Source organism: Amblyomma americanum, chromosome 2 (genome assembly GCF_052857255.1).
Source record: "Amblyomma americanum isolate KBUSLIRL-KWMA chromosome 2, ASM5285725v1, whole genome shotgun sequence".
Classification (NCBI taxonomy): Eukaryota; Metazoa; Arthropoda; class Arachnida; order Ixodida; family Ixodidae; genus Amblyomma; species Amblyomma americanum.
The window spans coordinates 32,140,115-32,161,512 of NC_135498.1; the positions used below are offsets into that span (position 1 = coordinate 32,140,115).

The 21,398-nt window shown below is 44.0% G+C and overlaps 2 protein-coding genes across 4 annotated transcripts in view; one reads left to right on the plus strand and one right to left on the minus strand.

Moving 5' to 3' along the window:
* Nucleotides 1-235: 235 nt before the first annotated feature.
* On the minus strand, nt 236-4,469 carry LOC144120926 (dCTP pyrophosphatase 1-like). The gene is made up of 4 exons (XM_077653745.1): nt 4,192-4,469; nt 3,921-4,031; nt 2,864-2,898; nt 236-607 (listed from the first exon to the last, which is right to left on the minus strand). Exons 1-4 carry the CDS (start codon nt 4,350-4,352, stop codon nt 393-395), a joined length of 522 nt encoding a protein of 173 aa, XP_077509871.1. The 5' UTR covers nt 4,353-4,469; the 3' UTR covers nt 236-392.
* Nucleotides 4,470-7,256: 2,787 nt separating this feature from the next.
* The window catches only part of LOC144120927 (snRNA-activating protein complex subunit 1-like), a 45,113-nt gene continuing 30,971 nt past the window's right edge, over nt 7,257-21,398 (plus strand). The window contains exons 1-4 of one of the 3 annotated variants that reach the window (XM_077653746.1): nt 7,259-7,599; nt 7,676-7,706; nt 14,351-14,479; nt 20,631-20,771. In XM_077653746.1, the coding sequence (XP_077509872.1) occupies nt 7,451-7,599; nt 7,676-7,706; nt 14,351-14,479; nt 20,631-20,771 (450 nt within the window). In that variant the 5' untranslated portion in view covers nt 7,259-7,450. Of the gene's footprint in view, nt 7,600-7,675; nt 7,707-14,350; nt 14,480-18,444; nt 19,861-20,630; nt 20,772-21,398 lie in introns of those variants that run through there. The other 2 variants (XM_077653747.1, XM_077653748.1) reach the window with 2 other exon arrangements.

The window sequence follows — 21,398 nt, forward strand, 5'->3', positions numbered from 1 at the left end:
TAAAAAGTTTGCACAAGCTGTAATAGTCATTGCCTGGTCTCTGAACAATACACACAATTTAAAATCCATCACAATGCAAAAAAGTTATCTGAAATGTGCTAAAGAGAATATTTGCATTCAATTACAACTGCAGTTTCTTTGTTCCATAGAAAAGATGGCTAGAGCTGGCTGCATATAGTAGCACAAATACCTTTATCAGTTGCAAGTCATTTCTGTGGGAGAAGAGTTTCAAATGTGGCAAAGCAAAGTTTTTTTAATGACGACTTACAGCACCTGTGGTAAATAGGTATCTGAGGTATCTACTTTAATTACATAAGATTTCATAGCACTGCTGTGAAACTGTTTGCACTTGTATTCTGAAGTTAGGCCACAGAAGAACCTATTGGGAAGCTTTATACCAACTGCTGACTGTCACCATCACTGTAGGCAGTGTACTTGTCGCTCTTTCCATATACTTTCGATGCTGGGTACTTCTGCCTATTGAGCTCGATCTTGCGAAGCACTGCTGCAGGCAGGTCAACTTGACAGCGGTCAGCCAGACGAATGAGGTAAACCAAGACATCACTCAATTCTTCACCTAAGTGGGTTCTTTCCTCTGGTGTCCAGTCTGCAATATACAAAGAAAATGCGCTCGCTAATCTGCACTGAGCGTCAGATGGTGTTGACATTCATTTTTAAAATGCTCTGAAGCCATGCAAAACAATCCCAGTTAACACGCTTAAAAAACAAAACAAGCACGCAAAACCTGAGAAGTCTCGGCGAACTCCCCTTTCAGGAAATTGCTCAGCCTTCTCTTAGCATGATGTCAGATGTCATAAATGACTAATACCCCTGTCACACGGGACTTCTTCTCGGCCTTTGCCGTAAAGTTGTCTTATTGCACTAAAGGAGGAAAACCGAAAAGGAGCAGCGACGCTGCTACACGGCAAATCCAAAGGAGCTAGAACGCGGCCTCCGTGAATGCCAAAAGTCACCGCTGTGTGTGCAGCGGCGCTAGTAACATTATGAAATTAAAGCAGACGGTAGCACTTCAGCTAAGAGTGTTTTCGTTTATGTTGGAAAAAGTAGCTATCACGATAATAAACTAGCGTTCTGATGGTGAGAAACGGATATTTTGAAACAAAGTTTTTTTTTTTTCATCGTTCTTGGTCCGACCACGGTAGGCGCACTTTTCCGTTCGGCTCCTCGTCGTGTTCGAGAAGCGTGCTTTGTTGCTTGTGTCTTTGTGCACACAAGCAAACTCAAAACATGCACACAGCAAAGAGCAAACGAAGAAAAAACAGCAAAGCGAGATGCGCAAGCACGTGTGTGTCGATGCGGCTGCTGAAAAGCGTTCAAGTCCTTTCTTAGCAGTGTGGATGTCTTTAGTCATAGCCTTCTCTACGGTTAAGTGCACTGTAATGCAAAATTAACCATTAAATAAGATAAATTAGATATTTTTTTACGGTTTCAAAACTAAAAATTGCGTCAATTTTTTATTCTTTGAGCTCGCTAGCTGGCGCTGCCGTCTGGGTTGCTCCTTTAAGCAACTTTAAGGCCGCTGACGGCCGCCTTTATTGCTACGGACCTTTATCACAAAGGTCTCGACGCTTTGCCATGTAGATGCGCATCACGCGCCTTTGGGGCAAAGGACCTTAATTTCTAAGGCCTTACAAGTGCCCGTGTGACAGGGGTATTAAAGCTACTTGCCTTTCAAGGTCAGTTTAAAGTGGAATCAGAAACTAGCCCATCGGAGCCAGACTAACATAACCATAAAGTAGATGTTTCTAGCTGTCCCAGTTTTTGCCGCTTGTCATGATATACAATGTGTAATTAGAGATACATGTAAATGATGTATGCAATAACGTGAAAATGCATATAAATTGTTACAGTTTCTGTGAAATTTAAATGATTCATACCCAGCATGTAAGACAGTGAAGCATTGTACACGCTGCTATTAAAACAACCAAGCCAAGTATTTTCCATTGGTAATATGTCAAGGAAGCTATGATGACTTGAGTCGAACCAAGCAAAACACATACTGTGACAATGACACAACAAAGGTGATAAGAAAAGGCAGTATAAAACAGCATGTGCAAGCGACACCACAAGGCAGCCTGTAAACAGACCAGCAAGCTCTCAGACGTTTAACACAGAACAATATTTGTTGCATGAATTCATTATTGGCTCAAATGAACGTTCACAGATGACATTAGTCCTCCGTACAAATAAACTGCTCATAATAAGTGTTTGTCAATACATATGGACATAAAAAGAGCCATAGCCAGAACTGCCAAACCAATCCAATCTAACCCTATCCAACTCAACCTTTTTTAAACATATGACATATCTAAAGGGAATGTCTATCTGTTGTCACAACTGGCGTCACCACATACCTACTAGTGAAAAATGATCCATATTATGCGAATGCCTACAGCAGGTAAACTGAAATGGTTCCATCTGTTAGAAAACAGGCTTTTACAGCATACTTTCTCCATGATAAAAAGTATCAGGATGGGCTAGGGATGTTTTTATCAAGACTTACTATAGATAATACCGTATGTTTGTTTACTTGAAGCTGGGCAGGCAGGCAGGTATGATCATAAAATACCTTACTGGCCACCCATTAAGAGGTAACCCTGTGAAATATCAGTGCAAAAAAGTGTATGGTAATGGTGTGGCTAGTTGGTGGGGGATCACAGCAAGGTTTACACAGCGCAAGAGGACGAAGACAAAAGTGCTTACCCTGGGTCTCTCTCTTGTGCCTTGGTCCTCCCACACTGTCTAACCCTCACAGTTTAAAAGCTGTAGCAGTAGGCTGTAGAAGTTTCTATACCTTCCTTCAGCCGTTGTGCAACAGTTCGCGTTCGGCTAATATGCTTACCTGGAAGGCCATCTTTGACTTCACCTTTCCACTGGCTAAACGGAAAGCAAACACACCATTGTTTAATATGCAGAACAGGCAGTAGAACTCTTAAGGTGCTAACAGCTGTTTTATAAGTTCCATGGCAACTTTTCCATTGAAGGAAGCACTGTCCAGTAAACAGACTTGCACTCAAATGACTGCTTGTAACACAAAACTACAGCATTTCATTCATCTTTGCATCAGCCACACCATTCAAGGGCTTGTGAAAATTCTCTGTTATGCTGAGATGCGGCACTGCTCTAACCTATTCTCCAGATTGTTTCAAATGATTGCCTCAGGAACTTTTTCTTAAAGCATCGACACAAACGTCTTGACACATACACATCACATCAAACAGATCAAATATAGCAAACAGACCACAATTCACATACAAACAGTCAACTCTTAAGCTCAAAGAGGACCAAAAATATGTTCAAATTATGTCAATTTTGAATTAAGAAAGCCCTTTTACTATGCTGTGTTGACAGGACAACAGCAAGAGTTTGAGTTTTCAGATTAAGGACTTATTAAGACTGGATTTTCAGATTAAAGAAATTTGAATCATTGAGAGTCCTCTGCATGAAGCTAAAAGACATTAAGCCATTGTTGCAAAAAATAGCTGGATGATTAAAAAGGAGATATACAATTAAAACCCATGGATACATAAGAACAAATTTCAGTAATCAGGTGCGGGTCAGCTTAGTCACACCTAAAGTCCAGCATAAAAGGTTTAGGGTCAGGCACCACTTTTTTGAAGGCTATTCAAATTCATATTGCACTTTGACTACTGCCGCATATGTTGCCATCTGAAGTAAATATTTCATGGCTGTGTGGTGTGGCAGGGCAAGGGGGCGCAAATTCTTTAGGCTCTAGCTAGCTGTGTTCCCTTTTTCTACCGAACAATTTCATTCAAGTGAAAAAATAAAAAATGCGGCTCACAGATAGCAGTTTCTGCAACCCATTATTTCATCCTGTTGTGTTTTTGTAATACGCCACTAGTGTCACAAGTAACAAGTAAAAACATTCAGACACCTACAAGCATTCGGAGACTTCCCCTACTTCAGCGACCATAGCAAGAAGGATGTTCCTTGGCGTGTGGTATTGTTCCCAGTTTCTCTCTTCAGCAAAATCGGCTTGGATCTGGCGTCTGGTTGGGATAAAAAAAAAAACGAAGAAGAAGAAAGAAGGAGACAAAAATCTCAATCGAGTCATTTGGCGATTCACTGACGGCACAAGCCTACAAGCATGTAAAAAGAAAAAAGAAAATGAATGAAAGCTGAGGTTAAGTTGAAGTATGTGGTACTAACAGTGTCTCCAGGCTTAAGTTGGAGCTGAACTTAAACTTGTCGGGCTGTGAGGGTGATGTGTCCTCAGCTGCAGTTCCGTTGCTATGAGCACTTTGAGACATTTTGCGCGTTATGTTTCTACTTAAGGCAAAACTTCTCAGCAGTACTAAGCGAGCACTCATTAATATCTCGGGACAGACTATTCACGTGAACCGCTAGAAAGCGACTGGCAAGAAGATAAGCACGAACTCAAGCATGTGCGAATTGTTTTGAACGATTTTGAAACAATCAGCGCTCAAAAGGTTGATGATGATACTAAAAACTCTCAAGACTTATAAAGCAATAAAAATACTGATCAATGCTATAAAAACAAAATTGTAACTTTGCAATAAATTGTGGGATTTTTGTTTTGTAGATATTGACTATAAATATTTCAAATTCAATCAAAACGCAGCCAATGCCTCCTGAAGAACATGCCTGAAGCGTCTCCTCGATTTCAATGGGCCCCGAGATCGCCTCGAATTTGCGCAGACTGGCCACGAGGAGGCGCTAAAAGATGAGCCTTAATTTCGGTTTCAATGGCTGGGAGACTGTGATGCGCGGCTCCCGATTATGCTGTTTCATCCTTTTTTTTCAGGCTTTGAGCAACAACTTTTATTTTGTTAATGACAAAAAACGTGTTTTTGAATGTCTAAGAGTGCAGCAAACGCTTAAGAAGTCTGAGCTGACTTCCACATAATACTGAGAATCATTAGTTTCGATTTCGAAATTTGAAAGCGTGCTGTGCACGCCGTTCTATCATGCCGTTAGGACTTTTTGTCTGCCGCATAATCAGTAACTTTTGGATGGTTTGCAACAAAAGGAACATGTTCGAAACATCCATATTGCAACAAGTGCTTGAAGTGGCTAGAAAGGCCGCAAAATAAGTATTTACACTGCATGATGGATGTTTGTATATGTACTGATGCCAATAGCAAGAAATCAATATATAATTCGGACAAGCAAAAAGGGAAAATAATCCATGAGATTGAATAAGGACAGGAGGAAGCCCGGAATTACCTGAGCTCTCAACTTTAGACAGGTGACCCGTAGGAAAGGAGGGCTGCATGGCGCTCAATGGATGGAAGCCGGAGACGTCGTGGTAACCTATCTGGGGAGTCGCTGGCCCGCAGGGGGCACATCCCTCATATCTATAATGTCCTTAGAACTTTGCGAAGCGCGCATTTGTTACAATCTTGCTGCGCATCATTGAGGGAGATGTTTCGAAAGGGGTGAAGCAGGTCTTGAAATACCCAGCCTGCGCTGTTTCTGGTCATTTTTCCGACGAGCTTTCACCGAACGGTACCTCCTTGAATTACGTTGACAAATTTCAAATAAACCCATGCCCCTCTTCTCTATTCTTTCCGAAAGAAACACAACTCACTAGGTTTCTGTTTTGTGCACACGCGCACAGTGACTTTGGGAGTAACACAGCAAGCCTGACTGGCCGGATTTCTCCAAATGGCAAGCGCGTGCGTTGATGAAATGACAACTGGAACAAGGGGAGTACAGACATGGCGAGCGACTTGTGAATATTTAAAGAAAAATGCGCTTGAAGACACACACGCGTTCGCACTTACAAGGAAAAATGGCATGCGCCGGTGCGATGAAGGCTGCGGAAATCGTTTTTCATATACGTACGTACTGCAGTTTCAAGAATTTTCGGAAAAGAGCTTGTTGTACCTCTTCGCAACTGCGTTCTTGTCTGTTATGTCAAGTGCATGGTTTGTTAGCAACGGTTTGATTAACTTCTTGCAGATAATATGCAGTAGTGCTTCCCTGTGGCCACTATCCTTGTTATCACAGATCAGGGCAGGAAAACCCGCGATTTTATTCACACTATAGTTGTAGAGCAAGCATGTGTCCAGTGGCCTTTGAAGATGCGTTCGGTCTTTGAGCATGATATCGACGAACTTCTTGAGGCCATGTAACACTCTTCAGAGCGCTGACGTCGGGTAAAAGAGTCCACTCCTGTCTTGGTGGGCATGCAGTCAAACTGTCTACAATAGCATTTCCTTGGCTGGCAAGCTACAAACTGCAGAATAATTTGATGTTGTGTTTGACTGCCAGTTCTTTCTTCTAATTACCTTGAGCAGTCTTTCCCGGAGTTTTAAGTCGGCAGGAATTTCATGGAACGAATCGCCGGGCTTCTTGATTCGCTGACTGGACATGCAAAACGGAACGCAATGGCATTGCATTTTCGCTCGCTACTCCCTCCACCAACTGCAGTCATCGACGCGTCACTTGTTAAATGGGAACACTAAACACACCACACAAATAATATAAGAAACAGCGCACCAGAAGGCACACTTTTTGCTGCAACGGCAGCCACAAGAAAATTCTGTGCTGTCTGCGTGTCGTCTGCTAGGATGGATGAATGGGTACGGCTGAACCCTTAAAATCGGGCGGTGGCTCAAGCCACCTAGCCATGCCTTGTGAAATTTTACTCCTGTCTTGCTTTTAGCCACCAATCGTATAACCTTCGCTTGGTTACTTCTAACCTCTTAAAATCCATTTTCCCTTCACTATCCCTAAACCCCAATGCCTTGGATAAGTCAGCCCCGCTGCTTTCGACTGTAGGGTGAAGCCCTTTACAGAAAAGTATCAAGTGTTCAGCCGTTTCCTCCTCCTCTCCGCACGCAACGCACAACGTGTCTATCTCGTGGTACCTGACTCTATACGTCTTAGTCCGCAAAACTCCAGTCCTGGCCTCAAACAACAAAGAGCTTCCCCTGCAATTATCATAGATATTTTCTTTGACAATTTCCTGTTTAAAGGTCCGGTATGTTCCCAGTCCCGATTTCGTCAGCATCCCTGTTTTCCGTAGAGCTCTCTCCGTTTCTTAACCGATAATTGCTGATTTGCCCCATTACTGCTGTCCAGATATTTGCTTGTCAATTTTCTAGTTCGCTTTCTCGATTTCGTGTCAACATTCTTTATACACAGGTGTCTGAAAACTTTCCTAGCCCACTGCTTTTCCACCATTTTTCTCAATCGTTCCTCAAATGCTAGAGGATCATTTGACAGCGCCGCCATACGGCGGATGCGCGCTCTACGGCGGGCAGAAAAACCCCCGACGCTTCAGGCATGTTCTTCAGGAGGCATTGTCAAGAATTGTCAAGGCGGATTTATTGAATTGTCCCTAGCCCTGGCTGTGCTTTCAGCGCGTTTCTGCTGGACCTTCGAATGTTCATTTTAACACAGAAGGCGACGCAGACGTAGGATCTGAGGTTCCGCAAGTATGGCAGAAATAATGTCTGGCATCAAATACGCTGCTGGTTTTCAGACTGATATGACCCGACTTTTAGAGAAATTCATGGCAACAAAAAGTACCCGTTTCACGGAATTCTCCAAACTTTGGAGCGAGATGGAATTCTCACTGATTTTCTGGTAAGTTTGCATTTTCGGCGACAGACAAGTTTCCTAGAGAAGGCAATTTCTTTTAACGCTTTTTTTTTTATTTCAGCGGAAGGAAAGATCCTCGCGAAAACAGACTGGTGAGTACTTGACATGCATGTCCTCGTGCACTGTGCGCGTGCTTTGTTCGCTCCTGTCGTAGCGTACTCCTGCAATGCCTTTTCAGTTTCACACGTCGCTCAGGCGATGACCCGAAGACGTCCTTATCCGAACTTGGGTTTGCTTGTTCTTGTGGTTCTCATAGCAGGCTGGTTGATTGCGAGCACCAACAATTGTCGAACATCCTACAAACGAGCCAGTAAACGTCAGACATAACTGCACCAGCGAACGCACAAGACACCAGGAGAAGAACACAGGACAACGCTACATATGTGTTTTTTTTAGTGTGAGCAGCCGTCGGACGTTGGGTCCGTGCTGCCTTGGAGAGCACGGCAGTTTCCGGACGAAGTTTCCGGACGAAGGAAGGAAAGTACTGCTTTGAGCATTGGTCCCATGAGGTTCACCAAGGAAATCTTAGAAGCAGAGCAAAAAGACGATGAGTCATTGAAGGCGTGCTGGGTGAAAGTAGGGAAGGTGTTCCATGGCAAGCATGGCACTTCACACTCGTATTCTGTTAATAAGGGTTTTCCTTACCACCTCTATCATCTCGCCTGTGGCAGAGAGGTTCGACAGGTAGTACTTCCCAAGTCTTGCCGATCACAGGTGCTAAGGCTTGCCCACGACAGCCTGTTGGTGGGGCATCAGGGCATTAAGAAGACTACAGATCGAGTTCTGGAAGAGTTCTACTGGCCGGGAGTGCAGGTGGATATTAAGAGGTGTGCCAGGTTGTGCGACTCCTGTTGATGGACGTGCCCGGAAGGCAAAGTAGGTAAAGCTCCGTTGGGACGCATGCCTCGTATCGACACTCCATTTGATCGGGTCACTGTCGACATTGGCGGTCCGCTGTTGCCCACATCGGTGAAAGGGAATACATATATTCTCACTCTCGTCGATTTTGCCACGTGGTATCTTGACTCCGTGGCTCTGCGAAAGATAGATTCAGCAAATGTGGCAGAAGGTTTGGTCGAGATGTTTTCACGAATAGGTTTTCCGAGAGAGATCCTCTGTGATCAGGGCTTTTGTTTCACCTCCGAGATGATGAGAGAGCTCAATGATCTCTTGGCGGTGAAACATCTCAGCATGACCCCTTACCATCCAATGTGCAATGGGATGGTGGAGAAATTTAACGGCATACTCAAGCAGATGCTACGGAAGCTCAGTCAGGAGTAGCCCAATACTTGGGATCATTATATCGCTCCGCTTCTGTTCGCATACAGAAAGGTACTGCTGGCGAGTCTGGGGTTTTCCCCATTTGAGGTGATATTTGGACGTCACGTGCGAGAACCGCTCACAGTCCTCAGAAAGCTCTGGACAAGGGAGGAGCTGGGAGAAAACACGAAGATGACATATGGCTACGTTCTCGATCTAAGAGAACATGTCAAGCAAACTGTGCGAGCGGCACATCAAAATTTGTTGCGTGCCCAACATTCTCAGAAGAGATATTATGGTAGGAGCAGCAAGAAGCGGCAGTTAGGTGTTGGAGATCGTGCTCTCATTCTTTTGCCGAGTAGCCACAATAAACTCCTGATGCAGCGGAAAGGTCCATTCGTGGTTTCTGGCAAAAAGGACGACGTGGATTATTGGATCGATTTGGGCCACACTAAGAAGTTGTTCCACATCAATACGCTCAAACGGTACGAAGAGCGTGCGTCCCAAGAGACCGTGCAGGCGTCATCTTTTGTCGTACTTGAAGGAGGTGACAGGCTCGGAAAACGGTGTTGACTGCATGAGTCGTTTGTAAATTACCGGAGGGTTATGCCCAACATACAGTGCTGCTGTCCGGTGTTCGCAGTTGTTACCTGTGCAAATAAAGCCTGGTAATGTTTGTACGTTAGTTTTTTTCCGTCGTTCTCCGGTTATGCGTTGTTCAGTGTGTACATATTCACCTTTATGGTACAGACGTGTTTAAAGTTTGCGTCTGATGTTTTGTATGGTTTTTATTTCCCTTTTTTTTCTAGATGTATAATGTTTGACCTTATGTTTCCTCTGTGCGCGTTTCCATGTGCCTCCATGTGTCACTGTGTAAAATGCCTTCGGTGACTTCGGCAGCGTTTACCACATGAACAAAAGTGTTGTGTGCACCAACGGCTGGTTTTTCTATGTGAAAAATTTTTTCGGAGGGGGCCCATATGTGAGGTGCACAAAAGATCGTCGGAGGATTTGTGAAAGTGGTGCATCCACAGTGGTGCGTTGGACAGCGGAGCGCTGCGCGTGTGCGCGTGCGAGAGGTGTGTGCAAGGCGACAGCGACAAAGAGCGGGGTGAGCACGAGGAGCGGAGAGCTGACATGTAAAAAAATCTAGGTGTTAAGGGTGACAGCGCGGCGGAGTTCGTGTCATTCAAGCGTGGAGGTAGCAGCCGTCGGACGTTGGGTCCGTGCTGCCATGCCCCCCCTTGGATCACCGACGCAAGCCTACTGCGTTCCTTGCAAGCGTGGAGGTGGCAGTCGATGGACTGAGGGTCCGTGCTGCTTAAAGGCACCCTTGCATAGCCTGCTTTAAGCATCTGGCATTTCGTGGCACCGTCGACGGGACCTGGCTACGTTTGTCCTGCTGCTGCCAAGTTCTTAGGGTTCTTGACGGGAGACCGCTGGTGTCTCCCTTTGTTCCTCTCCGCTCCTAATACTACCTGGCTCCCTTCCGTCACTTCCTTCGACGCAGCGCAGAGACGCGTTGCACAACAACCACCCGCGTCCACCCTGTCTGCAAGGCATCCCCGCTCCACCTGGGACGCTTCACCTGGGAGGCTCAGTACCTAATGAACTCTTTCCTTTTATTCTGTAGTGTTGTATGCGTGTTGTGTGTGTTGCTTGGTGTTTACCTTTCTTATTGGCCCCTTTTCCTTTAAATTATAAATACGGCTTCATTTTGTTTTGCTTGATCTCTTTGTTCTCTTGTTCAATCCTGCACGCGATGGCATGCCCCTTCGGAAAGTCAGGGACGCGCTACCAATTCGCGACACTGATACGCATGCGTCTTCTGGTGACCTAGGTTGGCCTTTTCTCGATTAAACTTCAGTTGTTAGTCCAGCGTTGTCCTGTGTTCTTCTCCTGGTGTCTCATGCTTTCGCTGGTTATGTTATGTCTGAAATACACCAACTAGCCCACATGGTTACCCTGTTATAGTAAACGTCGGTACAGGCACGCTTAGGGTATGAGGCACAACTAAAGGAAAAGTTTTCAAATCAGCAATTTTGGTTTTATGTTACCTCATGAAGCATGACTCCATAGAGTGTCGGGATTCTGACCGACTCCCGTAGTCCGCACCAGAGCGCCAGCAATGCGGGACTCCCATGGATAAGTATTAGGTAGCGTCTGTTCTGCCGGCAACCGCAAGAAAATTTCCGTTCTCTGATTAGCTACAGGAAACCAAGCGAAACTTTGCCATGAAAACTGATTTTCGTGCTTTCACAGTCTTTCAGGGAAGAAAGTGCTCCTGGCATTACGTGCTGTACTGCAGTTATAAATTTTTATCAATAGAAACTTGATTGTGTCTTGGGCCGCGAGCCCCTGCAAGCAGCAACACAAACCAAATAATGCCCAGGAGTCGTGGCGTGGCATTTCAGCGCATTGAACATCGAAGTGAGTTCAGTTTACTGGGAGCCGCTGCGGTGGCTGAGTGGTTATGGCGCTCGGCTGCTGAACCGAAAGACGTGGGATCGATCCCGGCCGCGGCGGTTGAATTTCGATGGAGGCGAAATTCTAGAGGCCCGTGTACTGTGCGATGTCAGTGCACGTTAAAGAACCCCAGGTGTCGGAAATTTCTGGAGCCCTTCAATGCGGCGTCCCTCATAGCCTGAGTCACGTTGGGACATTAAAACCCCGATAAACCAGTCAGTTTACCGGAATGGAGAAAATAAAGAACAAAAGTACTAAACGAGGAAGAGTAACAATATGAATTGTTAGAGGGCTCAGTTTGTGAGCTCAAGACATGTATCCACGCTCGACATGGCTGACCACTACATAGCTTAGCTGAACTTTATGTTGCACCTAGTGCAAACTGTTGTTCATTGTGACCGTTTTCAGCGATGTCGAGGTGCACGGATCTTTTAAGCTTAGCGCGCGGGAAGTTGTTAATAGCCAAGAATGGCCACAAGAAATAACAGCGGGACTACTTTAAGCTGCTGTTGATTGCTGGCAAGGGTTGGGTCTTTTTGGTGCTCACCAGCAGTAGTGAAATTGAACTGTGCTGGGAGAATCGTGGCTATGAAAAGAGCGTGAAAATCGTTCTCACGAAGATCTAAGTAGCTGATCAGGGGAGAGTGCTGAAAGAATTGCAGCCAGGAAATTCTCCTGGCTGCTGGTAGAATAGATACTGCCTAAATTTTAACTTTGGTCACTGACCTGGCTCATGAAGCTACATCCCAAAGTATTTAGTTTGTTTCCAGTGGCTGCCATCTCGTGTTGGAGTGCCTGTTAACACGGCTGCAGATCTTCTTGTCCAAGAAATTGTGTCTTGTCCAAGAAATTGTGTCTTATCAAACTTCAGTGCTTGCACCGAAGGACAAGAGCTTCGCAAAACAGCTAGAGGTGCACCAACTTTCTTCTCTTCGGCCGCCTCTGCACCTCTCTTGCTTTACACGAGGAATGTTGTGCATAAACTTCACCTGTGTGTCTGTACACAAACTTCACCTGTGCACCGGTATGGCTGTGCAAGATTTGCTATACCACCTCATCTATGTGTGCCGACCGTGCTGTTGTAGGTGCTTTAAGCCATTTCTTTTTAGTATGTCCATGTATTTGTGACCAGCGTGAGACACTCCTGTGCAACCTGAGATGACTATACACTCCATTGGATAAAGCCTTTTGCATCATCTGCTCTGAAGGCTCACGAACTGATTGGCAAACAGGGATTTCTAGTGGATACTGGCATTATGGGATGGTGGTAGAGATGTATTCTCTCAGTTAAGTTACTCGGGTGGAGTGGTTGCCAACAGACCATTGTAATGGTGATCCCACCTGCACATAAACACCACCACTACCACAATGTTTCCTCCCTGTGTGGAGTACAGGCTAACCAAAATATATTTTTCAGTTATTTATTTCCAAGAACTACATGAAAATTGCTAGTAATGTTGACAGTGGTTATGAACCATTGAAATGCGGAAATAAAGTTTTGGCATTTATGCAGGTTTATGTATGAGGCATAACCTAATGTTATGAATAGTGAGGATTTAGCCTTCGGAAAACTAAGCGAACTAAAAGAAAAATTATGTGGGTTACTTCAGTACACCTTTTCCAACAATGCTGTAATGTCAAGAATTTAGTAGCAATTTGATTTCTTAATTTATCGCATGCACCTGTATGTGAGAAATTGGTGCACAAAAATTGGTGGGAGTGCATTATCTCTGCCTGAAGGGTATGACACAGTAGCATTGATGGTACAAGAAGTACAGGTTTAAGCAAAAGGAATGTGTGTATTTTGGTATCACAATGGAGAATTTGGGTGTAAAGCAAGCAGTATATTAGATGTTAAACCATCTCCTATGGGCATAGTACAACATGTCAAAAAACATGCCCGAAAAAAGAGTGGATGGCTTTGTTATTCCAAAAGGCACACATCATCCCCTGAGCACAGAGGTGCAAACTGTATATGGTTTTACTGCGTTCGCTGTTTTTCATCTATTCCTATTGTACAACAACACTGCATTTTCTGAAAAATAAAATGAAGCAAACGAAGTGAAAAAAAAAATTGAAACATACAACAGGCATGATTGAAATTGTGAAACTCTCATCTTGTTGTTTTCTGCCTTGTTATGTGATGGCATCACCAACAAGCCGCACTGCATGCTCTGGCCATTGCTTGAGCATTGTAAGTCCTGCCGTGCACAGCAGTATACTTGGCTGCCTTCATGCTTGTAAGCCGGAGTCTGAGGAACAGTTTTTTACCTTGACTTATAAGGATACAAAGTTAATGAAGTCCCTTTTAGAATGTGGTTGGCATACTGCACAGATCAGCATCAGTGACAAAAAAAAAGTGTTTGCATAGATCAAGGGTGTGGTATACGTTTGTACCTTTAGAAACTCCATATAGGCTAGAAGGCACCAAAAAAAAAAAAGCAGAATGAGCTGCTCACAATGAGAACATACTAAAGCTTTGTGTTTGGAATGGCAATTTTAACATCCCGAAAATGCACCAGGAAGGTCTTCTGGTGTGCGCCTTAATTAGTATGTTCAAAAGACTAGATGAGTCTGCAGAATGGTACCAACCCTAGGCTTGCTGAGGATGAGTTCATGATGTATGTGGTAGAGATGCAAACGTTGGTAAATAGAGCACGTTATTCCATTCTAAGTGTAGTTACGCCTTCCCTACTAGAAATGAAGAAATATTGTTTGTCCATGAGAAAGCGAACAAACTTCAACTATAATCATGCATTACGATAACAGGCAATTTCAATTAGGCTGTGCTTGAAAATTGTTAGAACGCATTAGCATGCTCAGTTTACTTTTGTGTGCACCTGTACATAATAGCTTTAGATGTGCACTGTGGATGTGATGGGGGCTAACATGATTGCTTCTAACATTGTTTCACAGGTGCTCATTTCTCATTGTCTTGCTTTGTGGCTTGATGCATCCCACTTTTTTAATTGTGTTTCTGTGCCTAACTGTTTCTGTGCTTCTTATGCAGTTTTTTGAGGAGATAACGAGGTCCATATTGAAGTTGTGGAATCCTGTCTCTGATTACCAAGAAAAGGTTTTTGCACAGTACATGCTGTACGCAGTGTACGTCATGCAACCGCACACCCCCAAAATTAAGGTTGGTTGCTATACTGGCTCATTGTTGCGCTGCTAGCCCATTATAAGTTTCACACCAGAAAATGTCTGTATCGAGGGTAAGATTCTCTGCGGTATACGAAGGACATCATGTATATAGAATAGACCGATGCTGCCGTTTATATATAGGAGTATTTGGATATTCAGTCATTGTCATGTATAGTTTCAGTGAGAATGTTCTGTATAAGGCTTTCCTGACTTCCATAAAAAGAACCCACAAATGTGTCATACATATACTGTATTACTTGAATAATGATTGCAGAATATACCCGGTGCTCTAATCCGATAGAACACTGGAGCAAAGTTGCACGTACCACTGGAAAAATGCCCTCCAACCAATTGTATTTACATAGTTTCCTGACATCATGGTTAAGTGTCCACCGCTATGCTTATACCCCTGCCACACGGCATTCCTCAAAGGCTTTTCCAGCAAAGGCACCTCTTTTCACCAAAGGACCGAAAGTTCAAAGGAGCAGCGACGCAGCTACACAGTACTGCTCAAAGGTGAAGCAGTTGTTGAGGCTTATCACCCGCTGCCTTGCTTGAGGTGGCTGAAGTGAGTATCTTAAAATTAAAATGGGGAATTCTGTCATTGGGTGAGCTCTGACAATTTTTTATTCTAATTGCTTCTTTAAAGCAACCGCTGCAGCTACGCTCATCAGCAGCAGCAGATTTTGTTTATTGCCTAGGCCACCAGGGGCACTCGGTGTTGCTGCAACACTTACTGTCTTGACATCTGGGCATAAAATATAAACACCCATATAAATAGTGTAAGGTGGGGTTTATTCTGAGAATCTTCCTAACGGGAGCAGGGCCAACAGCGGGTCAGCTAGCCCAGCCGAGAGCTTGGGCCAGGCGATGACCATGCAGCTCGCGCATATGCTCGTCGTCTTCTTTACAATAGCAAAGCCGGACACACTTTTTGTATTTTTTAAAGATCTTTTCAAACATTGTTGGAAGTATTTCTTTGGATGATGTTTTTGCCATTCACTCAACCAAGGCTGGAATGAGATGCAAAGCTGCCATCACTTTTGTGCACATTGTGTGTTGGATGCAGTTTTCTCTGCATGTTAAGCAGCATTGATCGCAATAGTGTCTGGTCCACCTTGTTGCTGCCATCAGGAGACTGTGGACATTCACTGAGTGATGTTCATGCCTTTCACCAGTGATTCAGGTTGGCGCACACCGAAGAACAGTTGTGAACGCCTTTTGGAGATGTTTTGTGTGCTACATGTGAACTTTTAGATGTGGTAAACTGCACCAGTCGTTGGTTGCACAGTGTCTTTGGAACTAATTCCGAAGGCGGGCGCACCATGAGCAGGTGTGGAGTGCTCATGGATGGAGTTCCTTCTTCATTCTCCTTCAATACAATTGGTTGGTGTACCTTCTTAGAAAGGGCACCTGCTACTTTTGTCATGATTTGTGCCTTACTGTAGGTACAGTAACAGGGTGCCTAGTGACCTTGGAAGCCTGGAATTGTCAGGGAAGTTTTATGCAGCTGGAGAAATTGGGGAATTGTCAGGGATAACATCAGAAAATTTGGCCAAGTCAAGGAAAACTACTGAAATTAACATGATGATCTGCAGTGAACTGTATCAGTACAGCAAGTGCTCAGCGCACGGTTGTGCACATTGGCATGACCTTTTTGCTTCATGCAGTTATAAGGCATGACGTGTTCACCAGGATTGATTTTATGTCTTTTTTTCTTGTCCACGAAGCAAGCACTGTTTATAATAGCTTATGCTGATTGCTGCACTCCTTACTAGGGTCGTCCTGGTGCTGATCAAGATCAGTTGCATACAAAACTATTTTCCATGTAAAAAGTCGGAACCAGTAGTGAACAGAATTAGTTTTCACTTTTCCATTCTTAATGAACATCATATGCTAAGGAGTAAAATAAGGTAGCCATCCTGAATAAAGGGACACTGAGGAAAGCTCTATTCAATTTTTGGTTCTTAATAAAAATCAATTCCATAGCTCATTCTTGCTATGATGATGCTATTTCTGGCAGAAAAATATTCATTGATTGCTGAGACAATTGGAACATTTTTTTTTCCCCGGCTCAGTTCAGATTTGTCACCAAAGAGGTCCCTGTGATCACCATTTGAAAGGAAATGGCGAGGTAGCCAAGCCTTAGGGGTCCGCACGCTAAAAACTACAGTGTCCACTCACGTTATGAACCCATTGTCTTTCCAGAAAAGTTGACATCAATCTTGGGCGAAGGTTCAATATACGGGGGGAAAATGTTTCAACAGATTTTTTTTTTTGCGAGAGTTGTTTTATTTATGCCTGCCCCTTCCACCCATCCATCCATCTGACAAAAGCACGTGGTTAGCCGTGTTCGTACGTTGTTTGCTTGGGACAGTGTTTGGTGTATCACTGCATGATCCGACGATTTTTTGATAGTCGCTGGCGCCGGCCAGTTGCTGTGAGATAAAGGAAGCATGCAGAACACCAACCCTGAAGGTCAGGCAAACGTTTTTTACGGGTGGTTTGGTTGAAGAAACTGGCAGGACAGTTGCAAGTGTGTAATGCGAATATTGAAGCGTTCGCTGTGGTGTGAGATGGGTTAGCTGGCCAAACCACTTAAAGGTCTTAAGATCCTTTTTCCTCCATAGCATTTCAGTGATGCTCGAGCACTCGCTGACTCTCTAAGCGTATGCTGGCGTAGCTGGGCGAACAGCAGCCTGCCAGGCAAGCCATTGCCGCTGGTACCCGTGTGAAGAGTGCACAGTGTCATGGTGCTCTGCCAAATTCACCAAGCGCGCCACTCTTACAGGAGCTCTCGCCAAAAGATAAGCACGCCGTGGTGTTATCGGCATGTTGCTGAGGTCGGCACTGCGGATGGTGTAAAAATTAGGAACACGTTAAGGAAAGCTAACTCTAAAAAATAAACAAAAAATGAGTGGCTAGGCTAAAGTGTGTTAGGTGTGCTCACTTCGATTTTCACTTCAGTTTTCACTTCAGTTTGGGTTCGAGGCTCGGTTTTCAAGGTCAAGCAGGCTTCAGACAGAGGTGGGCGAAATCGGTGACTGGGGGCTTTAGCTAGTTCACTATAACTGGAAGGGACATAAGCTCCGCCTTAAGTGCATGATGCTGTAGCGTTAATGTGGCAATACCCATATACGCAGAATTGGTCATTCTTTACATTCATAGATTGCTGGGACCTCATATCACTCCTGGCAGTGTGATGCAATGGTTAAGCTGTGCCACTGCCCTGTGATGGCAGCTGCCGCCACCGGTGGGGCTTGCAAGACCCCGCTTGTTCTTCCCGAGCAACCTCTTGTGACCAGTCAATTGAACTGCCACGATGGGCAGTTGGCTTACAATCGGATGGGTTGGTTGTGATGACGTTCACATGACCTAGGTGGCCCACCTAGGTTGTTTCAAGGTCAAGGAGGTTTTAGACAAAGACTGATGAAATTGCTGAGTACTAAAAGTAAATTCTCAAAGACAAAATTGTGAAGTGGATTGAGTATGCAAGTGGGTCCATTACGCGAGTAAGTTCGGTACCTTGACGCATTGCAGCTTGCTTGCAAAAACGGCCAGCGGCGGTGACACTTATGTTTAATATACAATGCTTTCTAGCTTACAAAAACCTGTTTTCAATGTAATTAGTGTCTTTGCTAGGCATGTGTGAACAGTGGTTTTTTGGTTTGAAACAAATAGTAATTTCCTTCAAATAATTTCCAAGTGAATATTTCAAAAACTGCTGACACACAAAAAAAGCTGAGCGCCACAACAGGCATTTTCAAAATAATGTATTTTTTTTTAACACACAAGGCTCTTGCATTGTAAAAAGAATGCATTGATGCTTTATTACGCTTATTGAATGTGTACATGTATCAAAATCAACATTTGAGCTAGTTGGTATAGCATAATGGAAAAAATATAAAGCGCACTCAGGACAACAGCCCAGGAAGACCAAACAACACAAGTGCTTACTCGGAACTTGGTGTTTATTCAAAAAATGCAGAAAAAGAGAGCCTTTGCTTGATCAAACCAAACTCTTGTTTCGACACCCTAATCAGCTAACTAGAGAGGTTTCAGATGCCTATCACATCCGTAAGAATGAGCATACTTGTGTTGCCGACCCCATGGTGGTTCTGCATGAAAAGGAGTTTTCTTATCTTGACACGCCTGCGTGAAGGCTTTTTTGTTTGCGGTTTTTCTCTTTTTCTGCGTTTTTTGAATAAACGCCCAATTGTGAGTAAGCGCTTGTGTTGTTTGGTCTTCCTTGTTCGTTGTTCTGAGTGCGCTTTATATTTTTTCTTGTACGTGTACCTGTGGGGTGTGAGACTTTGTGAGGCCTTCAGCTGTTGTTTTTAGTTGCAATTGCATCATTGCGCTACTGTTTTTAAGCAGTGACTCCATGACACCTGCTAGACATATGGATGGATGGAAGACAGGACTATCCCCTTTGAAATGGGGTGGGTGGCTGTAGCCACCATGCCTGGCTTTTTCTCTTTATATTTCTTTAACGGTGATATAAATTGTTCTATAGCTTCAACATTTTCTTTAATATATTTTTAATCTTGCACTTCAAACCTTATGTCGCCTCTGCTTTTGAGCCACCAATTTTCCAGTCGCTTTTTGCTAGCTTCCAGTGCAGATTCATTCACATGACAATTGATATCTTTAAACCCTAGGACCCCAGAGAGTGTGACTGTGCCCGCATGGACATCCAAACGAATACCATCAAATTCAAGTATAAAGTGTTCAACTGTTTCTACAGATTTATCACATGCTGCACATGTGTCATCGTCTTGGTTATATTTCTTTTTATAGCTGCGCATTCCCTTATCTAGCTTCAAAGAGCAGGGCACCGCCTCTTGTTGGTGTGTCTTATACAACGGTGCTGCTTATATATGGAAAAAGCGATTGCCACTGCATTCCATCTTATGCTATGCCTGCTGAAGAGTAAATGGATGCATAAAAGAACCACAAATGGAGCTACTTTTATATTATCTTATTGGTAGAATTACAATCTTGCTACAACTGGACTGAATGTGGTGGCGGCGCTGCCACTCCATACAGTTCAGCCATATTTTCAATAGTTTCGATTTCGATGTCACATCTGCTTGGCTTTGCACGCGTCATACGTTGTCCTTGTGTAGCGTAATGCTACCTGTGAGGCGAAGGAGCAATATACTAAATTCGCGTGGCGTGCCAGTGAACATTCGCTGAAGCATGGGAATTTCGCAGCATGGATGTTAGTTCGACATGAGCGACAAAATTATATGGGACTGACACAATGCTGCAGGAGTGCTCTGGTCGATGAGGCCAACAAAAAGGGCAGACGATGTGAAGGAGGCATGCAGGCCAGAGTTCGAGAGTGATCTGCGCATGGCAGCTGCCACTAGCGTATGTTGTCGTTGCTTTTTGTTTGGCGTTTTTATAACGTTTGGCAAATGAGCAGGTGTGTCTTTCATACCGATACGACTTACTGCCATTTACAGGGATGTGTGACTTATAGGTTAAAAACATGGTAGTAGTCCTCAGTGTCCCTTTAATGAGCTGGAAGGTAAAAAGCAGCAGTTGCTTCGTAAGTGACAGCTTGAAGTTGGTCTTTCAGGAAAAAGTAAGCTCTGTAAAACAGTAAATCTTTTCAATTCAGCATTTACAGTTGCATAAATAGTGTACAGTTTTAGTAAATAGGTTTCTTGCTGTCAATGGTTCATCCAATCTCATCTCTTGCCGTCAACCAGTAAGTTTTTCTCCCTCTTTTGTGATCAGTGTATTTTGCCTGAAGTGGTCAGGAAAAACATTAAAAAGTTTGGTACCTCCAAAAAAGCTCGCTAGGTTCTCAGAGTGAAGCTGAAAAAAATTTTTCTTGCAATCATTCTTGCATTGTTTGCTTGTATTTTGCCTCTTTTTGCTTTTTTTATCTGTTGTTTGCTTGATCACTTTATTTGTCCAGTTGCTGTTCCTATTTGTGCACATGTATATTTTTTGCTAGTCTGGGTAGATTTCTGAGATCACCCAGTAGCAACGGATTTTCGATTTTTTTTTTTTTGTTCGCAAAGGGTAGGCCTTTGTTAGTTGCCGAGTAAGTGGCTAAAACCTGTGCTGCGATTTGCAACCAAACAAAGGAAGTGCATGCGGGAGTAACTGTTGGGTACAAAATGTTCTAGATCAGACTGCAACAGTCGGACTTGAAGCATATAGAAGAGCTACAGCAGCTTGCAACCAAGTACCAGCACCTGGATGTTTGCTATTGCATCCACAGAATGCACCTGGAGGACTGCTTTCATTTTGTTGCCTCCTTGAAACAGGTTTGTGGAATTCGTTGTTGCAGCTTTCATAGTAAGCGCGGGTCCCTCCAGTGTGGAAGGGAATAACCAATGTGCACAAAAAGACAAATGTTTTTGGTTATTGCTTTACTGAAGTTGAAAATGCCGTTTAGTTATAATACGCCAGGAGGAAAACTAGTTTGGAAACAAGAAAAAGTGTGCTTGTCACACAAAATTGTGGTATAATCACTGAATGTTCATATTCATATTGGAGCGACCTGTCCAACACAAGCACTCGGAGTGGATTTTTTAATTTTCATGTGGATGTGACCATGAAAATGTAGCTGCCTTTTTGCACCATCTTTTAGTGACGTCGCCATGCTGACTCAGTGATTATGGTGCTCGGCTGCTGAGCCAAAAGATGTGGGTTTGATCCCAGCTGCGGCAGCTCAGCTTCGATGGAGGCGAACTTCTGGAGGCCCGTTTACTGGGCGATGTCAGTGCACATTAAAGAACCCCGGGTGGTTAGATTTTTCAGTGCCCTTTATTTTACTGCAGCGTCCCTCATAGTCCGAGTCACATTGAGACGTTAAGACCCTATAAACCAAACCATAAACCATCTTTTAATGATGTGTGCGTTGACATTTTAAAACACTGGCCTGATGTGGG